Consider the following 18,322-nt stretch of genomic DNA (forward strand, 5'->3'; position numbering starts at 1 on the left):
ACGGTGGTCGTCGACGACAGCTTCGTCTACGACGGTCGTCGTTGACTGCAGCGTCTACGACAGTCGTCGACGAAGGGCCTCGTCTACGACGGGCCTCGTCTACGACGGTCGTCGACGACGGGCCTCGTCGACGACGGGCCTGGTCCACGACGGTCGTCGACGACGGGCCTCGTCTACGACGCTCGACGACGGGCCTCGTCTACGACGGTCGACGACGGGCCTCGTCTACGATGGGCCTCGTCGACGACGGGCCTCGTCTACGATGGTCGTCGACGACGGGCCTCGTCTACGACGGTCGTCGACGACGGCCGCACATTGATGACAGCCTCATATATGACTGCTGATTTTTGATAGTGTCATCTACAATGGCAATGCCTAGCTACGACGGAAGTCTATGACAACTTTATCAAGGTAGCTTCATATACATATGGCCTCATTTGTGCATGGTCTATACAACACATGGCTCCATCTATGCATGGTATCATCTATGACTGACCATCATTCAATTGCCTCATCTATGAGTGCCTCATCTACAGAGGATATCACCTATTTTAACCTCATCTATTATGGTATTGCTATGACTGTCTTCTATGACAGCATCATTCACTAACAATGGCCACGTTTACCAATGGCCACGTTTACCACCAATGGCCTCGTCTACCAATGGCTTCCTCTGTAAAGGGCTGGCTCGAATACTGGCCTTGTATGCCAATGGCCTTGTCTTACAATGGTCTCGTCTACCAATGACCTAGTCTATCAATGGCTCTGTCTATCAATGGTTTTATCTACCAATGGCCGCATCTACCGATGGCCTCATCTACGAAGGGCAAATGGCCCCATTTGTAACCCTCATCTACGGATGCCCTCACTTATGAATGCCTCATCTTCAATGGCATTGTATATGGCTGTCGTCTGACAGCCTCATTTGGAAGGGTTGCTCATGACGGTCATCTATGATGTCGTGCTAGTCTGCAATTACCCCGCTTACATGACCATGTCTACGACAAAGTCGATCATGAGATTGGCTGAGATGGCTTCAGCGGTAAGAGCATCATATATATTCTTAACGTAGTGGGCAACAGCTAGATTGTCACTGCCAACTACAGGCAAACAGAATATATCCTTCATGGTTTACAGGAGGTATGCATCACGAGAGTGGTACGTATAATAGACTAAGTCTATTCCAGCAGTTTCTCTGCGCACAGAATAGAAATAGTGTACCTACTAGCAGCCCATCCAATTTGATAGGCTACTGTTCGACCAGATTAAGTAACTTCACAGACTGCTCATTAGCAATCTAAAATCCTGCAATGCCTATCTCCACACCGCCTTACAAAGAAGGATGTCGTCTGAACCTTAAAAATGATAATAATAAGGATAATAATTTCTCTACTTTGGCAGTGGCCTCTAGTAGAGCTGACAATCTTTTATCCTTGATCGGTTTCTATGATCGTCCAATGTGGTTGACAATAGCGAATTTCAATGACCTCATTCCTGAGGACCGAAAGCGGGATGCAGGAAAGATTCTGTTGGAAAGCGCACGCCAGGAATGGCTTAAAGCCGCTACCTTCAGCCCTGAGCGAAGTTTCTAGGCATGGCCTATGATGAGGAGTTGTCGGTTTGCTAAACATTTGAAAGAAGCCCCTTTGTTATAAACCAAGGCATTGATAATGCACGATCATTAAGCACCCTTTAATATGGGCGCGGATCTTTCAGAGAGGCGTGATAAAGGGGTTTTCATCAAGAGGAAGATACCAAAACCAATCGGATGAACAGTATCAATCTCAGTACAGCCTTGCACCCAGGCATCTTTCCGTAGATAGTCTGTCTACTTTCTCCCGTCACAAACGAGATTTAAGTATCCAGACTGAGACACTAATAGGAGGCCATGATCACCACAAGGTTCCAATCATTTTATCCTTTTCTCGAGTGGTCCTGAAGGTTTCAGGTTTTTGTTTCCAAGCAACAAGGAACTATATCGGACCAATGTGTTCTAAACCTAGTAACCAATGGCCACTCCATGGAATTCATCAATCAGCCATATACTACTCCGCCCAGGGGTCCTCCTCCCCCTCGTTTTCACAACAATTATGTTATTTAAACAAAGGATATTTTATGGCTTCTCTGGATGGAGAGGGTGCGAATTGCCACATACTTGTCCACCCAAAACAGCACGAATATTTTCGCTTTCACGCGGCTGACGCCCATTTTAGGTGCGTAGTGCTCCCGTCTGGGCTGAGATCGTCACCAAGAGCCTTTCAAGAAGTTCTTGGTACTAGTGGCAGCAACATTGAGATCTTGAGGAATGCAAGTGTTCCCCTGTCTAGACGATTGGCTGCTTAAAGGTCCTTCTGAACACGAAATCAGGATTGCCACAGTAGATGTACCCATCTCATTTTTTCTCTGGGGCTGATTCTCGACGACAGCATATTGCAGTTAGGTCCTCTCCAAGTACATGTATTTTCTCGGAGCAGGTTTAGGCACAATCCACAACAAAGCATTCTTGTCACACGACCACCAGTTGTGTTTTCAAAAATGGGCAAGGTTAACTTCATAAGGTCAGTTTCAGTTCAAATGTTTGTTTCGTTCCTGAAGATGTGCTCTTCAGCGATACATCTCATACTATTAGCATGGCTCAAAATGACACCTTTTCAGATAGAACTACAATTTCAAGATCAATAACCAAAGGGTTCGTTCGATGATACCATCAAGGTTACTCCGTGCATGATCAATCCTGTACATTGCTGGTCGCAGACAGAGAATATTGCCCAGGGCCGCACGTTCCTGCAAACCATTCCAGGGTTTGTTTTAACGATTGAGGCCTCCATGGAAGGATGGGGAGGTCATTGGCAGGCATAGTCTCATAGACAACGACAACAGCAGATCAACAGGCTTGAGCTCCACAATGCTGTTCTGTTCCCCAAGCATTTCGCTTGAGGATTGAGGGTCTGTGCCAGTACAGACCGCAAACACCATCCGCATGTCTTATATCAATACACAAGGAGAAACTAAATCTGCTATACTCTCGCAAGAGGTTCAGGAATTGTGCGAAGGAGTTGCATTGCACAAGATGTCTTGAGAGCCAAACACGTCAGGGCTCTCCACAATGCTCTGAGCATGTCTCAGTCGGACTGTCACGAGTGGACGCCGGAAAAGGGACAGGTGAACCCAGTTTTTCCAAGTTTGGGTTAATCTGGCACGGGATCCATTTGCATTCAGAGAGAAAAAGGACGGCCGACATTATGTCAGCAGGTTTCCTTAACAGGAACCAAGAGGGAATGCCCTGTCCATGCAAGGGTCAGGGGTTTGTGCGTATGAGTTTTCCCCGAATACCATTGGTTCCGAAGGTGTTCTGCAAGATGAAGCTGCAAGGTTACCATCTGATTCCGATTGCACCCCGTTGGCCAATATTGGTTCTCGGAACTTCTGCTATTGTTTATAGACAAGCCCATTCGGCTGCGGCTTGGGCCTACGATATTGTCAGGGGACGGAGATCAAGTGGTTCGTCCGGATCCACAGTCATTACTATTGCACGCACAGCTTATCATTTGTTAGAGTTCAAGGGCATCAACGTTTCAAAGAACTGTTGTGAAATTTTGGCCAATTCTCGTGCCCAAGGCACAATCAAGGCTTATCGCCTCAAATGGAAGCGATTTTGCGGTTAGTGTGAGGTGATAGCAATTCACTCAATTACAGTTACTGCAGAACAAGTTCTCCATTATCTGCTCTTCTAGCCAAGTCTGGGATTAGTTTTTCTTCAAGAAACAAAATGCGTCTGGCTGCTCTTTCCTGAATTAGGAAATGTTAAAGTTTTTCTTTTGTCTGCTCTTCGGCGCTTGTCAGACAGTTTATGAAAGGGCTTTTCCGAGCCTTTCTCTCCAGTGCGAGCACTCTCCCAGAGTGAGCACTCGGCATTGCTAGGGCGGTTAATGCAGTGTACATTTGAGCTGATCCATAAACCAGCTCTCAGATTCCTCACCTGGAAGGTTGCCCATTTACTGGCTCTTACTTTGGAAAAAAGGGTTCGTGAAATCTAAGCTTTCACTATAAAGAACACCTCACTTTTACATTTTTCCTCAGAACTATGTCACCCTTTGGTCGAATCCTGCGTTCATTTCTAGGGTACTGACACAATTTCACTCTAAAGAACCGGTAAGATTAAGGACATGCATGTTTTCTTTCCAAATCCTTCAACCCCAGTGGTTAGAAAATTGCATTCTTTAGACATCAAAAGATGCTTAAACTTCTACTCCAGAGAACCAGGACTTTTAGAAAATCAGATCTGTTTGTGACTTATGGCCAGATTACATTGGGTATAGCGGTCACTAAAGCTACGTTTTCTAGATGGATAGCCTCTGCCATCCAGTTCTGTCACATCAAGGCTAAACGACCATTGACAAGGTCTGTTCGATCTCATTCCACAAGAGCTGTGGCAGCATCTGCAGCTTTGTTTGCAGGGGTGACGCTTGAAAACATGTGTCGTGCTGCGACATGGAAGAATGTCCACACGTTTACAAAACATTACTGCCTACAATCAGCAAATCAGAATGATGCGGCAGTGGGCCAAACCGTTTTTACGCCACATGTTTCCATAGGAATACATTCAGGTTCTAACATTGGCTTATTTCTTAAAAAGTACATACAATTCAATTTGTTGTTTATAATATACAGACATGTGTTATCATATACTGAGTTTCTATGATACTAAGGTTCCTTTCCTGTAGGAAATTACATGATTTCTATGTTGGTTCGGAAGATGACTTGTTAATAGGTCAATCTCTAGCCGATTGTTGGTTGTTAACGGTACATTCATGGGGGTGCACTACAATAAGTCTCCCACCGTCCGCAACCGACTTTGCCAGGTTTACTGCTTACTATTCTGATTCAGGCATGTGAATCTATGAAATATACCCCAATACTGGATAAGAAGACAAGTTACTTACCTGTAACTACGGTTATCCAGTATTGGTATCTTTCATAGATTCACATGCACCCACCCTCCTCCCCGGAGAGTCAGTTCTCTATGATTGGGATACTTGTTCCCACTTGTGCTACGAAAATCTGAGGAGAGCTGGCTCTGCAGAGAGGGTTCTGGAGGGTGCTGTGAGCTGATTGGTTGGAGCAAAGACTTTGGTCTTTTTTACATAATGAGGTAGATGGGCTACTATAATTTAGGCCTCAGGCCTATTCCTAGGGCCTACTACTACTACAAAGTGCTTTTGCACTGCTTTTTTATTTACCGTGGGACTCCCGCCTCGTCGACGGGGAATGATTCAGGCATGTGAATCTATGAAAGATACCAACACTGGATAACCGTAGTTACAGGTAAGTAACTTGTCTTCATGTCCAAGATGAGCACTGGGGATAGAATCTCCGCATGGCGCACTGCCTAGAGTGCGCAGTGAGGAGGTTCTGCCCCGAATGCAAAGATTCCACCATAAGCGCAGAGGCTCCACCACAAATGCGGAGACTCCATTCTCATAACTTTACTACATGTAAGTAAATGTTGTGAATCGGGCTCCAGAAGTGTGATGCTGCTCATGAACTGTGAAGCCCTCGTGGGTTAGGCCCACATGCAGATTCAGAGAGAGAAGATGCTACTTATTTTTGCTGGAATGACTAAGTGTGAGTAAAGGAGTATATACTGATCAGTGCGTACTTTAAGAACAATTTATGGGTAAACAGAAGGAAAAGATTCTGTGGAAGTCCTAGGGCCTAGAAAAAGGAAAGGATGACAGGATCAGCAGCCTTGAAACATGGAAAACGAATTCTGCTGACAATATCTTGGGTTTGGCATCTTTTTGTGCTGTTTTGCTTCAATTTGCCAATGGTGAGCTTTTTTGAAGACTACAGAACTCATGCTAAAGAATAAAAGCACCTTTATTTATATAAACCCAGCTAAGGTGTGTAAGTAACTTGTGGATAACAGTGATACAGCAGTTCTCTTTCATAGTCTTGGTCATTGTGTATGTAATAGTGTGAGGCAAGTTAGTACATATTTAGTTTAACATAAAATTGCACGAATACACAAGCTTCTACGAGATTTTGGAACCCGTGGCATAGTATGGGTGCCTCTTGGATCCAGTTGGTGCGTCTGCGGCTTCTGCAAAGTCGGTGACCACAGACAGATGTAAATGCCCCTAAACAGCACACACCCAGGCTCATGGAGACGAGCATCGTTCTGGAGCTAAGTTTAGTCTTAAATCAGAGCAGCTAATGTTTAAAGTCACCCAGAGCTGAAGTAGATAGGAAAATTAGCAACATCAAAAAAGTAGTTTGAAGACGATAAAGAGATGTAAGAGGTTTATCATGGACATAAAGACCGAAAGGTACCTAAATGACCGGAACTTTCTATGAGGATGCCTTACTTTGTAGAAATGTAAGTGCCAGTGCCACATCAGGAGGCTACTGTGGCATGCTCCACACATTGCTCCTGCTAGTACAGTCAATGCCAGTACCAACACAACTGCAAGCCATCACACTCCTGTAGGTGTGACAATACAGAATATTCCAAGGTCTCAAAAGCTATAAGAAAGTCTTGGGTACAGGCATTAGTCTTTTTAATGCATGCTGAATTAATAAACAACTGTTGCTGTGCTAATAACTAAATTAGACAAACAACTCCACCATGTGGCAGACTGTCATAAGGGCATAAGTGTTGACAAATAAGAGCTGGTGTTGAGCACCTGACACCACCGGATCAAATTAAGTACTGTCTTTAGGTATGTACTATGAAGTTTCTACCACTTGTGGGTAAGGTGGTGGTTCACCCTACATGTACGTTCAGACGTTAACCTTTACCTTGGACCTTGCAATTCTAACCAACTAGCGGGGATTCAGTACTATAGCTGTGTCAGCTTTTAACCTCTAGGGGCCTGGACACTGCCAACCATACACTCACAGTGCCTCCAGCCCCCTCCCACCCACAAAGCCTGGATACTGTACCTGGAAAGAGACACATTTGAAGTATGTGGAGGGTTCAACTTTTTCGTCAAGGAGGGTTAGGTTGATCTCATGCAGGTGAAGTTTGACTGTCACATGTGCAGTCCCATTGAGGTCGGTGAGATGGACGCAGGCCCGTTCTGTGTGCGGAAAGTGGATCTCTGCCGGGATCAGTACTGCATAGTGCCTGGAAGGGAAGAATACAGAGGTCAAGAGTACTGTTCTCACTAGTACCATAACACTCGCCATTGCCGTTTTAGGGCCCTCCCTCACACTCACATCTGCTCCATTAGGGCCCTTCCTCCGTCTACCTTTCTCTGTCCTTCATCACCCACTCGCTCATAAACATGGTATTGATTTAGTTCTTCAAAGGTTGGATCTGAGATGCCCAGACAAGGGAGCCATGGGTAGCCTTTAAAGTGGGTGCTGGAATCAACCACCCTATGTCCTCATATTCTGGTGATTCTGCGATTGCGGTATTCTGATTCTAGGACAATGCTCATTACAATATTGGATGTAGGGAGTTGTGTGTGTCTCAAAGACTTGGTCTCACTTTATTGCTCCCTATCAAATATTGACTCTTTCTTTCACTTGCCTCTCTGTCTTCTTTGCATCACACATATTTCATGAGCAATAATAACGAAGGTGTGTCACCAGCACGTGTAGGAAGGTGTGCCACCAGCGCATGTAGGAGTGTGTGCCACCAGCGCATGTAGGATGGTGTGCCACCAGCGCATGTAGGATGGTGTGCCACCAGCGCATGTAGGATGGTGTGCCACCAGCGCATGTAGGATGGTGTGCCACTAGTGCATGTTGGAAGGTGTGTCACCAGCACGTGCAGGAAGGTGTGCCACCCGCGCATGTAGGATGGTGTGCCACCAGCCCATGTAGGATGGTGTGCCACCAGTGCATGTTGGAAGGTGTGTCACCAGCATGTGCAGGAAGGTGTGCCACCAGCGCATGTAGGATGGTGTGCCACCAGTGCATGTTGGAAGGTGTGTCACCAGCACGTGCAGGAAGGTGTGCCACCAGCGCATGTAGGATGGTGTGTGCCACCAGTGCATGTTGGAAGGTGTGTCATCAGCTCGTGCAGGAAGGTGTGCCACCAGCGCATGTAGGATGGTGTGTGCCACCAGTGCATGTTGGAAGGTGTGTCACCAGCACGTGCAGGAAGGTGTGCCACCAGCGCATGTAGGATGGTGTGTGCCACCAGTGCATGTTGGAAGGTGTGTCACCAGCACGTCCAGGAAGGGTTGCCAACAGCAATTGCAGGAAAGTGTGCCACCAGCGCATGTAGGATGGTGTGCCACCACCGCATGCAGGATGGTGTGCCACCAGTGCATGTTGGAAGGTGTGTCACCAGCACGTGCAGGAAGGTGTGCCACCAGCGCATGTAGGATGGTGTGTGCCACCAGTGCATGTTGGAAGGTGTGTCACCAGCACGTTGCGGAAGTTGTGCCACCAGCGCATGTAGGATGGTGTGCCACCAGTGCATGTTGGAAGGTGTGTCACCAGCACGTGCAGGAAGGTGTGCCACCAGCGCATGTAGGATGGTGTGTGCCGCCAGTGCATGTTGGAAGGTGTGTCACCAGCACGTGTAGGAAGGTGTGCCACCAGCGCATGTAGGATGGTGTGTGCCACCAGTGCATGTTGGAAGGTGTGTTACCAGCACGTGCAGGAAGGTGTGCCACCAGCGCATGTAGGATGGTGTGTGCCACCAGTGCATGTTGGAAGGTGTGTTACCAGCACGTGCAGGAAGGTGTGCCACCAGCGCATGTAGGATGGTGTGCCACCAGCGCATGTAGAATGGTGTGCCACCAGTGCAAGTTGGAAGGTGTGTTACCAGCACGTGCAGGAAGGTGTGCCACCAGCGCATGTAGGATGGTGTGTGCCACCAGTGCATGTTGGAAGGTGTGTCACCAGCACGTCTAGGAAGGTGTGCCAACAGCAATTGCAGGAAGGTGTGCCACCAGCGCATGTAGGATGGTGTGCCACCAGCGCATGTAGGATGGTGTGCCACAAGTGCATTTTGGATGGTGTGTCAACAGCATGTGTAGGAGGGTGCGCCACCAGTGCGTGTAGGATGGTGTGCCAGCAGCACGTCTAGGATGGTGTGCCACCAGCTTATGTAGGTTGCTGTGCTACCAGCACATGTAGGAAGGTCTTCCATATGCGAATGTAGGAAGGGGTGCCACCACCATTTGTAGGAAGGTGTGCCACCAGTGCATGTAGGGAGGTCCACAATAATGTCTGGCTTTCTTCTTTGGCAATTTGCCTTCCCTCATCTCCCTCTTGTGCTCTGTTGCTGGCGTCTCACCCCACCTCCAGGTTCTGCACATTTCTCCATTCATAGTCACTCATGGTTCACGTTTTCCTGTTTTATTATTGATTCTATTTTTTCTAACAACCTATCATGCTCCCCTTCTATCGAATATGTTGTAGAAGCATGACACGCCAGAGTGGCTGGAGCAGATTTGGAGACTTGGAACTCTCCTTTAGGGTACATAGACCTAGCAGGCTTCAGAAACCAGAGCTGTCCCTTAGGTTGAGAGCACCTACAGGTTCTGGTTTTAGAAAGATATGTCCCTTAGGTTAACACATATACAGGAACTGGCTTTAGAAAGAAGGTCTGTCCCTTAGGTTGAAACACTTACAAACTCTGGCTTTGGAAAGTAGTTCTATCCCCCAGGTTAGCACATGCACAGTCTCTTGAAACAGGTTTATCCCTTAGATTATCAGCACGTAGAGGCACTGGCTTTGGAAACAGGTTTATCCCCTAGGGCCTAGGTTAACACATTCACAGGCTCTGGCTTTAAGGACAGTTCTATCCATTAGTTTAACAGCATGTACCAGCTCTGGGATTAGAAATAAGATCTATCCCTTAGGTTAACACATATATAGGCTCTGGAAACAGGTTTATCCCTTAGATTATCAGCACGTAGAGGCACTGGCTTTGGAAACATGTTTATCCCTTAGGTTAACACATCCACAGTCTCTGGTTTTAAGGACAGTTATATCCCTTAGGTTAACAGCATGTACCAGTTCTGGGATTAGAAATAAAATATATCCCTTAGGTTAACACATATACAGGCTCTGCCTTTAGAAACAGGTTTATAACTTCAACAAATAGAGGCTCGGGCATTAGAAACAAGTTTATCCCCCTAGGTTAACATATCACCGGACTTTGGCTTTAGAAACAGGTTTATCCCTAAGACATATACAGGCTCTGGCATTAGAAACAGGTGTATCCCCCTAGATTAACATATGCACAAGCTCTGGCAGTTATATCCCTTAGGTTACTAGCATGTACAAGTTCTGGGATGTTAAATGAAATCTATTCCTTTAGTTTAACACATATACAGGCTCTGTCTGGAAACAGGTTTATCCCTTAGATTATTAGCACGTACAGGCTCTGGCTCTAGAAACAGGTTTATCCCTTAGGTTAACACATGCTCAGGCTCTGGCTTTGGAAACAGGTTTATCCCTTAGGTTAACACATGCACAGGCTCTGGCTTTGGAAACAGATGTATCCCTTAGGTTAACACATGCACATGCTCTGGCTTCAGAAAAAGGTGTATCCCTTAGGTTAACACATGCTCAGGCACTGGCTTTGGAAACAGGTTTATCCCTTAGGTTAACACATGCTCAGCCACTGGCTTTGGAAACAGGTTTATCCCTTAGGTTAACACAGGCACTGGCTTTGGAAACAGGTGTATCCCTTAGGTTAACACATGCACAGGCACTGGCTTTGTAAAGGTTTATCCCTTAGGTTAACACATGCACAGGCACTGGCTTTGGAAACAGGTTTATCCCTTAGGTTAACACATGCACATGCACTGGCTTTGGAAACAGGTTTATCCCTTAGGTTAACACGTGCACAGGCACTGACTTTGGAAAGAGGTTTATCCCTTAGGTTAACACAGGCACTGGCTTTGGAAACTGGTGTATCCCTTAGGTTAACACATGCACAGGCATTGGCTTTAGAAACAGGTTTATCCCTTAGGTTAACACATGCACAGGCACTGGCTTTAGAAACAGGTTTATACCTTAGGTTAACACATGCACAGGCACTGGCTCTAGAAACAGGTGTATCCCTTAGGTTAACACATGCACGGCAGTGGCTTTATAAACAGGTTTATCCCTTAGGTTAACCTTTGCACAGACACTGGCTTTGGAAACAGGTTTATCCCTTAGGTTAACACATGCTCAGCCACTGGCTTTGGAAACAGGTTTATCCCTTAGGTTAACACAGGCACTGGCTTTGGAAACAGGTTTATCCCTTAGGTTAGCACATGCACAGGCACTGGCTTTAGAAACAGGTGTATCCCTTAGGTTAACACATGCACAGGCACAGGCTTTAGAAACAGGTGTATCCCTTAGGTTAACACATGCACAGGCACTGGCTTTAGAAACAGGTTTATCCCTTAGGTTAACCTTTGCACAGACACTGGCTTTGGAAACAGGTTTATCCCTTAGGTTAACACATGCTCAGCCACTGGCTTTGGAAACAGGTTTATCCCTTAGGTTAACACAGGCACTGGCTTTGGAAACAGGTTTATCCCTTAGGTTAGCACATGCACAGGCACTGGCTTTAGAAACAGGTGTATCCCTTAGGTTAACACATGCACAGGCACGGGCTTTAGAAACAGGTGTATCCCTTAGGTTAACACATGCACAGGCACTGGCTTTAGAAACAGGTTTATCCCTTAGGTTAGCACATGCACAGGCACTGGCTTTAGAAACAGGTTTATCCCTTAGGTTAACACATGCACAGGCAGTGGCTTTAGAATCAAGTTTATCCCTTAGGTTAACACATGCTCAGGCTCTGGCTTCAGAAAAAGGTGTATCCCTTAGGTTAACACATGCTCAGGCACTGGCTTTGGAAACAGGTTTATCCCTTAGGTTAACACATGCACAGGCACTGGCTTTAGAAACAGGTTTATCCCTTAGGTTAACACATGCACAGGCTCTGGCTTCAGGAAACAGGTGGATCCCTTAGGTTAACACATGCACAGGCAGTGGCTTTAGAAACAAGTGTATCCCTTAGGTTAACACATGCACAGGCACTGCCTTTAGAAACAAGTGTATCCCTTAGGTTAACACATGCACAGGCTCTGGCTTTAGAAACAGGTTTACCCCCTAGGTTAACACATGCACAGGCTCTGGCTTTAGAAACAGGTTTATCCCTGCTTCTAAACACGTGTACAGGCTCTGGGATTAGAAGTAAAATATGTTCCTTAAGTCAACTTCACTTACACGTTGTGTCTTTATAAAGAATATCTATTCCCTGGGTTAACGTAGGCTTTAGAAATTGCGGCAACCCCTTAGTTTACACAGATCTTAGGGACTCGGGGTTTAGAAAGCAGAGTAATATGTGGGGTTACACAGGCCTACAGGCTCGGGCTTTAAAAAGAGTAGGATTCCCATAGGTTACACAGGTTATAGAGTCTGGTCAAAGTTCAAACACCATTTCTGTCCCTTTCTTTGAACCTTACAGGCTCGGGCACAGCGGCTGTCCATCACATCACATGCACTTCTCGAGCTCTTGCTTCTAGACCCGGGTTATAGGAATCACATAGGATCCGGGCTCTCCCGCAGGCTCGAGCCTCTGACGTCAGAGCAAAGGTCTCCCCCATAATACTCCCCGTCCCAGGACCTTACAGGCCGGTTCACTTACAGTTCCGATGGTACTGACGAAGCTGCCTGGAGCAGGGCGCAGACGAGGAGACCCAGGCCCCGCATCCTGGTGAGGTGGTGACAGGGAGGTCACAGGGTCAGGGGTCTGCCGAACTCGTCACTTCCAGAGAGAGGGTGAGCCCAGGGATGCCTCTGACCCCGGCCTTTAAAGGGTCTGCACCTGAGGGGGCGGGGCATGGGGGCTAGGGAGAGAGGAGGGTCAATCACTAACGGTACACGGGCCAGGGCGGTGCAGGGCAAAGTGATTGTTGATGTCCTACAATTTCCCTCATCCAACGATCGCATGAATAGAAGCCGAGACGCTGTCCCACCCAAAAAGATTTGCGCAATATTTACAGGGCGTTGTGTTTGTGATACAAGACAGGAAAGCTCTGATTAGGGGGGGCACCTTTTCTTGGAAAAAAATTACCGCCCAAACTGTATATGTTTTGCTTTCCTGGAACTTCCAAGAGATGGCAGGTGAAAAAAAAAATTAAGTAAAATTAATTGTGAGGATGCTGTTGGCGCAAGGTAATTAGCCCTCTATTTGCTCTGATAATCATTCTGAAACGATTTAGAGGGAAACACCATATGTTTTAATGTGTTATATCATTGCTGTGTTAAGTTTACGTTTCAAAACGGAAAAACTATCAGATTTCACTGCTTTTCCAATCACTTTAATCAGCCTGTACTTTTTTTATTTCACATATTTTATTTAAAAAAATCCCCTTTCTCACCCTTTCTCTTTCGCTTCTTTCTCTTCTTCTACGCTATATAAAACTTTATAAATAAATAAATAAATACAATCAGCCTGTACTTTAAATTAAAAGGCCAGGCCGATAAAAAAAAAAAACTGTCCAGGTGGAAACTTTGATTTCATATCTGCAATACTCCAAATGACCGCTTGGAGGCAGTGATGCATTATTGTACTGACTACTCCTTCCTGACCCTCAGAGTGGGTCTGGTAAAAGTAGCGCTGCCAAGAAGTTGGCACATTTTGGGGCGTCAGTGGGGGCCGTGTGTCCGGAAACGATCGGATAGTCCCGCCCGCCTCAGTGCAGCCGAGAGTATTTACCAACAACGTGTGGGAGGGGTGACGAGCTCTCCGAACTGGTCAACTCTGACCCATTCAGGGTTTCTCCCCCATGGCAGCTCTGCCCAAACTCCCCCGCCCGAAAGGAGCGGGATTTTCCCAGCAGGGAAAGGACTGTTTGTGCTTTGTCTGGGCTCAGTTGCTTGGACCCCCCGCTGTGGGTGAGCTGTGGAAGTGGAGCACGGGAGGGGGGCGCAGGGAGGCTGATTGACTCACAGGGCTGGGGCTGGGGTGTCCGGACCTTATCTGAGCCCTGCCTGCTCATCCCTTCTTTTCAGCCTTAATGAAAGCCCGGGGTGGAGCACTGAAGAGCTGTGATTGGGTCCTGGGATCAGAGGGCCTCATTTATGAGGCTGTGCGTCACTTTTACACCGCTGGTGCGTCACTTTTACGCCGCTGGTGCATCACCAGCAGCGTGAAAAATGTGCCTTATTGCACCATATTTTTGTAAAACCCTGCGCTACATTATACCTGCGCCAGGTATAATGTATGCAGGGGGGGGGGGGCGTTCTGACGCAAGGAAGGGTCATAGAAGTGACGTAGTGAAATCTATGAGATTTCACTGCACCACTTCTAGGACGCAAATGCGTCAATTTCCTATGCCTGCCTCATGGCAGGCGTAAGACTGACGCAGGCCCTTACACATGGGGCTTGTGAAAGGATGCATTGCTGGAGTTGCGTCACTTTTGTGACACACTCCAGCAATGCGTCACTTTTGGGCCAACAGATACATCAGAAATACTGACGTATCTGTAACTCCTTGCGCAATGATGTGTCATACTGTAAATATAACGCATCATTGGTGTCGCAAGGAGAGCGCAATGAAAAGAGGCGCATCGCTGTTTTCACGCAGGGATGCTTCACTTTTCATTAATGAGGCCCGAGAGCCCTGCAGACCAGGAGTACTGAGGTCCACTGGCTGATAGTTGTGTGCAGGGCCTTAAGTGGAATTTAAAAAGTGGGAGTCCCTGAAAGAGGCGGGGCATTTATAAGTAGGGGCATGACTTAAGTAAAATATATTTACATTTGCTTAGAGTACCACCCTAACCACTCACTTGCATAGAATCTCAGCAGCAACTGACATGCCTGACCATTGCTCTGGGCGCACTGCAGAGAGGCCAAGGATTGGATGGCCACGTATTTTGAGCATCGTTTTGCCCTTGACAAGCACAGAGGGGATCTTGTGCTGCCTTCAGCCACAACTTAATTGTGCTCCATTATGAACACTTGGATGCGACTCAATTCAGATTATGCCCTGGACAAGAGTAATAGGCTGCCTGAAAAAAAGCAATAACGTTTCACAACAGCGCTGGAAAAAAGAAATACTCGTAAGGAATTCAGAGTTAAATAAAGCATGTGAAGTATAAGCTCTCCCGCCCTCCCTGTGTACGCCATTTTTAGGGCGGAGCACTGATGCGGAAATGAGCAGCGATCAAGTGGTCCATTAGCTCTGCCTGGAGAGATGTGGTTTCCTCTTAAAAAGAAAAATGAAATGAAAAGAGGAAAAGCAAAGAGATGCAAGGGTAACTATTAAATAAGAACATTGATAGTGAAAGGACTGGCCAACTAGACATGATACTTAATCACACTCATTTCCAGGCAGATTTGAACATGTGATTAGAAAATGTTGTCATTCAAAGGGCATCAGAGCCAATGATTGATGTGTACTGAACGGATAACCCTTGCATTTCATTGTCATGGATGAAAGCAGAGTGCAAATGATACTTAGACAAATAAGTAGCAGAAGACAGCTGACCCAAAGGCCCTCTATGTACCTGTATGCATATATAGTCATATATATGAAAGTATTTATTAGCTAATTATTTTTTTAATACAAGATCCTGGCTGACAGCTAAGCCTATCAGACCTTAGAAGCAATTCTAGAAAGAATTATTACAGTTCAAATCTTCTATCCCACAGATTTGTCAAAGGGGGTGACCAACACTACAATCTTTACAAACAAAGGTAATCTGTGAGATTTCATGTAGCAAAATACCTGATTGTAGGCTTTAACATAGTGCAAAAAAAATCCACCCATAAAGGCCTATTGGCTTTAATATAAGTATTAAATGCTAAATAAATCAGGCCTCCTGCCGTTGTTGCAACCTTTCATAATAAACGGATTAACACCTTCGGTGCTCATGACGAGCTGAGCTCGTCATGAGCCACGGCGCTCCGGTGCTCATGACGAGCTCAGCTCGTCATGAGCCGTGGAACGCTCAGGTGCGGGGAGAATTCCCCCGCTGTGCTGAGCGTTCCACGGGATCCAATGCACCTGTGACGAGCTCAGCTCGCCATGAGCACCGGAGCGCCGTAGCTCATGACGAGCTGAGCACGTCATGAGCATGTGGGCACTGTGCGCGCCCCCCAGTACAGCGGGGGAATAACCCCCGCAGCGAAGGGGTTAAACGTATGGCATCGGAAATACCCTTTTGTAGCTAACCAATTAGGGCTTTAGCTGTCACCATAACCAACTCAGGCCTGCTCTCCGAGCTTAAGTTTCCCACAAAAAAACCATCAGGCATACAGTCATCAAATAGCAAATGCAAACAAAATTACAGTTGGCAAATCATAACACTATCTCTTCGAAGAGGGCCTAGTAAAGATTCTCACAGTGCAAAACTTCTACCATGATGGGTTTTCAGAGGAGGTAAACAATACCATTACCATTGCCCACTAGATAATCTGTGAGATTCTAGGCAACAAAATGCTTCTCTGCAGGCTTTCATACTGAGAAAAAGCAATCCACACTTTCATGGATTGCTGTTAACATATGCTTTTCATAATAGATGCATCAGATCTACTGCCTTTATGATAACATTTCATAATAAACTGCCGTTTAGGGTATATGCTTTGCCCCAAGACAAAAGGTGCAGTACAAGCACTCTTTGGTGGAAGCACACATTTTCTTCCCAATAAAATCCTGACCTAAAAAGTTAGATTGCTTTTCTGAAATGTGGGTGTGTCTCCAAGGATGTCCTAAACCCTTGTAGAATTTCACATAGCTAATGGTTTCAGGACTGGATGATTTCATGAGGACCTGATCTGCCCCTGACGCAATAAGTTAATCAACCAATCAGTCAAGCCATTAGATTATTATGACAATTATGTCTTTCAAAAAATCAAGGCATAATGCATATAATGTACACACTGTGTACACAATTTATGGAATAAAGGTATGCATTTTCTAAGAAATGGAAAAATTAGCAAGGCCTAACTTCACATCTAAAAAGAGAGCATCAGCTAAAAGTTTAACTGATGGAGAAAGTGACATTCCATTATAGTTGATCAATAAAGGTTTTAAAAACTGTTGACAAAGATAAAAACATATTGCAGTCTATAAAAATATATGTATATTTACCATTCATGTTGCCACTGTGGGGATGGGAAATCAGGAATTGAAGCCAACCTGAACTTGAGGACCGCTAACTTTAGTGGTCAGGCTGGCTAATGATCCATGCAAGAAAAAATCCTCATCATCGCCCAATAATTTAAAGTTATGGTGATGGCGGGCTTCTCTTATAGGTAATCCTAATCTCTTCTTCAACATTCCATGGCTGAACACTTCAATGTTTGCATGGGAGCAAATAACATCCCACTGCTGTATATAACCAAGACAGAATGCAGGTCTTTGTGTAAGTTCATCTGCCTTCAAACTGACCTGGCCCTTGGTCTCTCACTCTTTAATATCTCCCTCAAACATAGGATGGAGATTTTATTTTGAAAGCTAGAATCCAAAGAGTGTGTCAATCCAACTCTGCATGCCCCTACCAGATCATGTCATGATATGAGCCCAGGCTCATGAATGACCCTTCAATCACCGAGTTGGGTGGAAGGTGTTTCAAAGGGATTCTCTCGATGACATCCAGGAGATTGTATGGTTATAAGCCAGTAGTTCTGCACCATACTGAACCTGGGGTGGAACTTTACCTCTGAAAGCTGATAAAAGGGACATAGTAAATAGTCCCCATATTCGCGACTAAACTTTGATAATCGCCCAGGGTTATCATAGACTGAACAAATACCTCATCTAAATTATCTATCTAGATTAGGGAAGCAGAACATTTTGAGCCAAGATATTTATATGCTTGTTCACTCTCCATCAGATGTCCTCTAAACTGCCAGGAATATATCCATAATTTCTTCCCAAAATGTTACTGTGAGGGGATTATTAATGCAGTATTCACACAGGGTGATCTGCTTTCTTGCCAGACTGATTTACTAAACCGTCTCCATATAGAAAACATGAGATATGGACTCTGCCTAGTCTAGGAGAAAAAAGAAGCTGTTTCTTTTAAGATAATTGGTAAGTGTGTCCGCGGATAGGGCAGGGGACAGTAGAGAACCCCGACAAGCCATTGTGCACTTGAAACATTTAAAGAGTTGGTCTGTGGGTCCACATTCACCTGTACTCAAATATGCAGAACACAAGGAACCGGAATGTTTCCTAAAGACATGCTCCAGGCAGTCAGCATTTTCCAGAGGTGCTCTCTGCCAATCAGAACTTACACCACCCGGAAGTAGAAGAAGCCACAAACCTCAATTCAGCCTCAAAAATGAAAACCTCAGTCACGATGCACCCAATCGCGCTCACAGATCCCACTTGTAAGG

The 18,322-nt window shown here is 45.9% G+C and overlaps 1 protein-coding gene across 1 annotated transcript in view; it reads right to left on the minus strand.

Moving 5' to 3' along the window:
- Positions 1-18,322, minus strand: part of LOC144768019 (alpha-2-macroglobulin-like protein 1) — a 325,643-nt gene that overhangs the window by 290,010 nt on the left and 17,311 nt on the right. Inside the window, 1 exon segment of the mRNA XM_078651415.1 lies at positions 6,946-7,129. Coding sequence (XP_078507541.1) covers positions 6,946-7,129 — 184 coding nt within the window.

This window comes from Lissotriton helveticus, chromosome 7, assembly GCF_964261635.1.
Source record: "Lissotriton helveticus chromosome 7, aLisHel1.1, whole genome shotgun sequence".
Taxonomy (NCBI): Eukaryota; Metazoa; Chordata; class Amphibia; order Caudata; family Salamandridae; genus Lissotriton; species Lissotriton helveticus.